At 39.4% G+C, this 7,878-nt stretch overlaps 1 protein-coding gene across 2 annotated transcripts in view; it reads right to left on the reverse strand.

Moving 5' to 3' along the window:
• The window catches only part of SUCO (SUN domain containing ossification factor), a 78,560-nt gene extending 71,009 nt beyond the window's left edge, over positions 1-7,551 (reverse strand). For both annotated transcript variants that reach the window (XM_057727338.1, XM_057727339.1), the window contains exon 1: positions 7,340-7,551. In XM_057727338.1, coding sequence (XP_057583321.1) covers positions 7,340-7,401 — 62 coding nt within the window. In that variant the 5' untranslated portion in view covers positions 7,402-7,551. The remainder of the gene's footprint in view (positions 1-7,339) is intronic.
• Positions 7,552-7,878: the final 327 nt, after the last annotated feature.

Genomic DNA, 7,878 nt, shown 5'->3' on the forward strand with positions numbered 1-7,878 from the left:
GGCTACTTAAATTCCTGCTCATTGCTTACTGAGAATTTAGGCAAACTGGCTGATTTCTTTGTGCCTTTCTTAGTCTCTATATGAAAAGAGTTTAATAATGACAAAATTAATTAGTGTATATAAAGCACTTAGAACAGAAATAAGTACCCAATAAATGTTCGCTGTTAATTCTGAAAAGAAAGGATTACAATCAAGCTCTAACTCAGTTTCATGCCCTTTCCACTACACCACTACCGATCCATATTTTGACAACCAGCTTGTATACTCCTGAGGGCAGAGCTCAAGTCTCTTGCTTCTTCAGCACCATACCAAATACATTGTTGGCAACCAAATAATACTGATATTTTGAACAAAGGTATGGGTTTCTATTTCTAAACTGATACCTCAGCCTAGGATCCTACTTCTGCCAAAGTAGCCAGAATGAGTGAATGAGAACTTATGTAATAGGGCTTACTATGAGCAAAGCACTTTACACATTTTCTATTATCGATTTCAAATACTCCATAACAAGAAATACAAAATAAGCTTAGTACTTATGAGCCATATTAACACTACAAAACATTTTCTAAAAAAGCTAGGTGTTACTTTTAAGGAAAATATATACTAATTTCAACTAGTGATTCATTACAAAAACTAAGTCCTAAAATATAAACAAATTTCTTTCAAAAAACTCAGCATTTATGAAACTAGTGTATCCCAAGGGACTGACATTCTTATACTGCAAATACTCAAAAGCAATCTCCGGTCCCCTGAGACAGGTACAATTTTATTTTTGAAACTACTTTAAAATATGGCCCTGAAAACAAAACAGGTAACATACACCTGGCACTAAAATACAGTCTGCAACATGTACATGTTTCCAACAGAGAGTAGTTTCTTACTAAAGTATTTCAAACATATAAATGTTTCTTCCTAAAGATGGCTTGAGAGAATAATAAAGCACTTAAATTTTTAGTAAATTTGTCTTTCATTAATAAGCACTAGAATATATTAGCTATATATATAGACTCATTTCTCTATTAAGATTGTTGAGAAAAGTGAAAGAATATTTTAGGAGTTCATGAACAGCTGAAAAATGAAATAATCAATGTTCAAAGGTAAGTTAGGTGCTGGCATCTTTTGTTTTTTTCATTGTCTGCCAACCCTAGTTCTTGCATCCTTTCCAATACATCCTCAAATGTTTAATAACCTTAAGAGGTTATTGTGAAACACATCCAGCTCTTTAAAAAATAATTCCAAAGGATATTATAAATAAATTATTCAACATTTTTATTGGACACAAGTGTTCAACTTTTACACAAAGACATCGTACACCTTCTTTCACAGACTTTTTCCTATTTAGGCAATCTGGCTTCATCTAACTTGTCTGAAGGGATCTGACACTGTTTTTAACAAACCAAGATATCTTGTAAGTACCAGACACTTTCTTTGGAATGTATATCCCAGAGCAAAAATAAGCTTTTCTTCCCAAAGTTTTTCACACAAAGTTCCATAAGAAAGACTACTTTATTTTTTCTACTGAGACACAACTAGCATAAAACATTATATTAGTTTCAGGTGTACAATATGATTCAATACTTGTATTTAGTGTGATATGATCACCACAAAAGTTTAGCTGACATCCATCATCACTAGCACAAATCTTATTCTTGTGATGAGAATGTTTAAGATCTACTCTTTTAGCAACTTTCAAATATACAATACAGTTTTTATTATTATCTACAATCATCATGCTGAATAATTACACCCCCAGGACAAGACAGACTTTTTTTTTTAAAAGTCATCAAATGATTTGGAGAAGAGGGGTTACTTTATTATTTTACTTATTTTGAATATTTATTAATTGATTCAGAAAAGTAGACTTAGAGTCTTTAAAAAGTTATAGAAACAAAACACAGGAAAAAAAAATCTCCAGAGGAAAGACAGAGTTGGGATTTTCAAGGACATTTCTAATCATTATCTTAAAAAGGAAAAAAAAAATACTGCTTATAAAAATATAAGCAAAAAAAATTGGTTTCTTATTTTTCTGCTCACTTACGCATATTAACAAATGAGCAAAACTGTCAGAGAAAAAGCAAAATAAAGAGCACACAGATAAAATTACAAACCAAGAAATAAACCTCCTAAGTCAATGAAAACTGGGTAACATACTCAGAAAAACTACTACTAAGGCCAAAAAGGCCAACAAAACAGACCACCTTGAATTAGATACCTATCAACTCTCTTCTGGTGTGACCACCACTTTAGCGCTCCCTGCCTCCAAAGTCTGTCCTTTCCAATCCACTCTAACCCCCTAGTGATCTAACTAAAAGATCAATCTGACCTCACTCTCTAGTTTCTCCTATTTAAAACTAATTCACTGGCTCATCTTCTGTCATGTTAAAATCAGAGTTCACCTGCACAATAATCAAGTCCCTTCAAAATCTGAAGGGTCTAACCTCCACTCCCATCTCTCCCAACCAACAGGAATCTTTCCTCTGCCTGAAACAAAATTCTCCTACCTTGAACTAGCCATTCTGCAAACCATTTTATGGATGAGAACTGAGGCTCATAGAAATAACCTGTCCAAGGAGACACAGCTAGTGATAGACCATATCTAGAATGCAAAGTCTTCCCTTCGTGTTTCTAAAGACCTTTTAAGCTATTTTCGGTAACTATTTGTCAAACGTATGAGAATTGTTTAAATGTCAGGCTCTTCTCATTAGCTCTATATATGAGCTTCTCCAAGATGATCCTTTGGGGTTCAGGAAGAAAAAAAAGATTTTTTGTCTTAAAAAATAGATTAAACCACTCTAGTGAGGGATGCTGATAATGGAGGAAACCATGCATGTGTGGGGGCAGAGCAGGTATTAAGTAATCTCTGTACCTTATGCTCCATTTTGCTATGAACCTAAAATTTTATCCAAAAAATAAAGTATATTTTTTAATTAATTTAGCTTTACCAAGATTAGTATAAGGATTCACACTTGATCTGAAGGTCAGTTGGTCATAACAGCAGAGACTACATAGCCAGAAACCCGAGGAAAGAATGGAAGTTTCACAGACAGTGGGCTTTCCTTCCACCACACTGTGATGCACTGCAGTTTAGATGTGCCCAATGAAGCAGATTTAGGAATTATATTATTTAGTTTTAACTAAACTGCTTCTCACAACATGGAGAAGTAGCTTTGAAAAAATTCCTGCAAAGACTGCAAAGATAACAGTAATGCAAGCACAAGCCAACAAGAAAATAGCAGGGCTAAGTACAAGCTATTTTTCATTCACATTATGATGTAAAATAATCTAGTCAGTCAATCACACACCTCTGCCAAATTATCACTTTTGAAATAAGAACAAAATGGTCTGTTAACAGAAAGTATCAGATTGTTTCTCTCTCATTTTTCTTAATCATCTAATTTGTGTAATTTATTATGTACATTAATGTTATTAGTATACTAATATACTAATACCATATTTGCACATGTAAAAAAATCTTATAAGCAATTAATTACACATTAAAGGTGCATGCACAATGTTTTTCTGATGGGTAGCCACAAAAAAATTTGAATATCCACCACTTAAGGCACTGATCAACTTTTTTTTTTCCGCTTTAGGGTGGTCATCAATCTTCCTAGTTTGCCAGGATCAAGGTTGGGGGGGTATGTTAGGCTGCATAACGGCCCCCCAGAGATGTCAGAGTCCTAATTTCAAAATATGTTGCCTTACATGGTAAAAAGGTCTCTGCAGATGTGATAAATTAAGGAATCTGAGACAGGGAGATAATCTTGGATTGTCTGGGTGTGCCCAATGCAATCACGAGAGTCCTTGTAAAAGGAGGCAGGAGCATCAGTCATTAGTAGATGTGAGGACTGAAGCAAGAGGTTGGAATGACCGGAGGAAGGAGCCACAGAATGCAAGCAGCCCTTAGAAGCTGAAAAGGTCAAGAAGCAGACTCTTCCCCTTAGAGTCTCAAGAAAGAACCAGGCCTGCTGACACCTTGATTTTAGCCCAGTTAAGACTTATTTTGGACTTGTGACCCCCAAAACTATAAGAAAATAAATGTGCATTGTTTAAAGCCACTAAATTTTTGGTAACTTGTTACAGCAGCAATAGGAAACTAACACAGGGGATTCCTGGGACTTAGGACTTTCACCGCTAAAACCAGGATAAGCTGGTCACCCTATTTTCAGGTTTTCAATGCCCGTAACAACATCTGGTACGTAATGAACATGAGAATAAACTTTGTTGAATGATTTTATGATGAAATATATAGATAACGTACCCTTACTATTTTACAAAGATCTACTATATATACTATCTTATGTTTTCCTCCTAACAACCCTGTGTGAAGGAATGTTTCTCACTTTTAAGAAATAAGAAATAAAGTTCAAAGAAATTACAAAACATGTCCAAGGACGCAAGGCTAGTAAGTGATGGAGTCACATCCAAAATATAGGCTTCCTGACCTACAGTCAAAGGATTTCAACAGTCAGGATCCTACGAATCAGGCGGCCTAGGTTCAAATCCAAGCTCCAGAACTTAATAGCTGCTTTACCTTAGCCAAGTTACTTCTCTACTTCCTCAACTATAAAATGTAATAATATTCATAGGGTTGTTGTGAACATTAAAAGTGCTAAAATGTGTAAAGTACACCACAGGCTTGACAAAGAGATAGCTGACAATAAATAATAGCTATCATAATTATTCTTGATGCAGCTATAGTACATTTGTACCTAAAATACTCTGGAGTATTTGATAAAGAATCACAGAAAGTATGCAAAAGGAAAAACAGCAACCAGAATGAATAATAAGAAGGATAGGGTGGGTCTTCTGTGAAAGTAATCTAAGGTTAGGACTCCGGGCTCGAAAGACAAAAGAAGAGGGGAGACATAATTAGGATCGATAAATATGTGACAGTAAAAATAAGGGGATTACAAAATTCAGAAAAAATGGATCACAAAATGTTGGAACACTTTATAAATGACAAAGACAAAAATAACTCTTTTACAAAACTTGTCGAATCCTACAATGGCATTAGGCTAAGGGAGAATGGAGATGTTGAGAAATGACCTAACAGACCAGACTGTACCAAGAGTTAGATCTCCAGATGAGTCAATGACATAATTTTATTATTCCAATTTCCCAAGGAAGAAGAGTCTCAAAACACACAACATATTCTTTGCCAATCACACTACACACCACTCCTCTTCTATCTCATCGTCACCCTTCCAAAAAATTCTCAAGCCTCAATATCCTACTTTAATGCCTTTCCATGGCTTCAGTAAAGAACAATTAAAATATCTTTAAATTCAGCAGTGCAAACAAATCTCAAAGCAAACTAACCCAATAGTTTCTTAAACTTTGCACTATTAAACCCTCAACATCCATTTTTCACTGTGAAAGTCAACAAACTTTACAGAACTTTATGACTATTATTTTCAATACTAGGCTGACCATTTTTTTCCCCCTAACAGGTCATGATCTCCCCACTATTTCTAATGAATAAAGTTGAAAAATCATAGAGGTTAGCTTAAGCAAATGACAGCCAGAAATTAAACACAGTAATAGAAGCACAGTTAATTTAAATAGGCAAATGATTTTAAAAGCCACACTGTAATGCCTGATTTCATTGCCAGCAGCCAATTAATTTTTTTTTAGTTATGTTTAAGGGTAGAAACTTGAAACTGGTAGATAAGTTAGTCCTGGAGATCACCGTATAGTAAGTATAGACAACACTATTGTGTAATAATTATCAACCTGCTAAGAGACTAGATCTTAATTGTTCCCACCACAAAAAGAAATGATTATGTGACGTGAGAGAGGTGCTAACTATTGCTACAAGGGTAATCATATTACAATATGTAAATGTATCAAATCAACATGTTGTACACCTGAAATTTATACAATGTTATACCTCAAGTATATTTCATCTAAAAAAAATCAGGGATCCTGGTGTGTTTTAAACTTGAAAAGTGTAACCTCTTTGCCCTATCAACCATTTCAGAAAGTGATGAGGAATAACATGGTCTAAAGATTGGCAAGATCAAGTAGAAAGAGGAAAGAAAAAAAGATACATAACCTACAAACAACTAAGCAGCCCCCAGAAAGAAGTGGATATGAATACAAGGTTCCGTACCTCACGTACAAATTTAAATTTAAAATGAGGTGAGTGGACTCATCTCCTACATGCACTTCTTGGTACCCAACATGATGACTAAAAAGTAGAAGGTGAGATAACATTGGTCTAATTACAGGGTTGGAAGTGAATGTCAAGAGGCCAAATTTCTTTTTCTCTAAAACGTCTATCAATCTGCCAATCAAAATTCTTCAGCCAGGCGAGTGTTTTCTTTTCTTCTTATTTACGTATTATTTTCTGTGAGCAACAACTCTACAACTTTGGTGTCTTTGGAATCCATTAGGCACCCACAAAAATGAAAAAACGGTTAGTGTTTTGCAGAAATAAGCTAAACAAGAAACAGTTTATCTAGATGTTTTAATATAACAGCAAATTACTTTGACTGAAGAAGCAACTTTTCAGTCAGCAAATGTCACACATCTCTGAAGAAATTCCCTCGGAGGGCAGAATGGTAGCGATCCTCTGACTGACAAGCTTTCTCTGCTCCTCCAAAAAAAGCCCCCAAATGTGCGAAGGATTAACAGAAACTCCATAAACTTGTAGACAAAGCACTCTTCCCGCCTTCAAAATGCAGGACTAAAAATCCTTCCATTACTAAAGGACATTATCCAAGCCACACTACCAGAAACCCCTGTACACACTACACCTAAGACACTCTCTACGAAACAGCTTATCATCTACCCCTTGAAAAAGCGCGTCAGAAAGCCCCCAAAAGTTTCCAAGAACAGCAACCCCAAGTGTAGCGGAGGCTAAAGAGGAAAGGGTCAGGAGAACTACTACTGCTTGTACATTACTCACCTTCACGACAAGTCACGTTTGTAAAATCGCCCGTCGGGAACACCTCCCAGCCGACACGCTTTATGCCCTCAGCACACCGGGAAAACAAGTGGCTGGTCCTAAGCCTGAGCAACTCAACCCAGCCTCTATCTGAACACCACCCAAGCACCCCACCACCGCCAAGGGCCAGGGTCAACTGGGTACAAAGGCACCCAGGCGCCTTCCTCTGCCACTTGGTTGCTGTAACTCCCGAACGCGCCGTGAAAAGCTCCGCACACAGCGCTGCCAGGCCAGCCCGCGGGAGAGTCACGGAGTATCCCGTCTGTCGCTTCACAGGGGCCCTGGAGACCCGCATCCCAAAGCCGGGAAGATCTGGGGGTGTGACCCGGGCCGCTCCCTGACCCCTCTCCCCTCACGGGAAACTCCCGTGTGGTCGGGGCTACTCACCAGACCAGGGAACACAGAGAGACGCAGGAGACCAGGGCCAAGGCCCGCCGGTACTTCTTCATCTTCTCCTCCTTCTTCCCCCTGCCAGAAGGCGGCACATCCTCCCGGCAGCTGCCACTGCCGAGGCCAAGATGGAGGAGCCGGAGCAGGAGAGCGAGGATGGGACCGAGCGTCCGAAGGGCTGCGGAGCCGGAGGAGCGGCTCCTGAGCGGCTCGCGCGCCGGCCGCCCCCTCGCAGGGGCCCACAGCGGCGCCGACGGGGGCGCTTCAGAGGAGGACTCGGTGGACTGCCGCTGCTGCCGCGGCCGCCGGCCCGTCCGCGCCCGCCTCCTCCAGCCGCCTTCGCCGCTGCCGCCCCATATCCCCCCCGCCCGCCCCGGCTCTCGCTCCGTGCTGCCGGCGACCAACGGCCGCTGCGTACTCGCCTCTCAACAACCAATCGCCGGCGGGGCCGCGACACCTCACACACCGCTGAGCTGGAAGGAGCCGCGTCACCCACGTCCCGCGGCGCTCGCGCCCCCACCAGCCTCCGCGCTGGC

This window comes from Hippopotamus amphibius, chromosome 3 (genome assembly GCF_030028045.1).
Source record: "Hippopotamus amphibius kiboko isolate mHipAmp2 chromosome 3, mHipAmp2.hap2, whole genome shotgun sequence".
NCBI lineage: Eukaryota > Metazoa > Chordata > Mammalia > Artiodactyla > Hippopotamidae > Hippopotamus > Hippopotamus amphibius.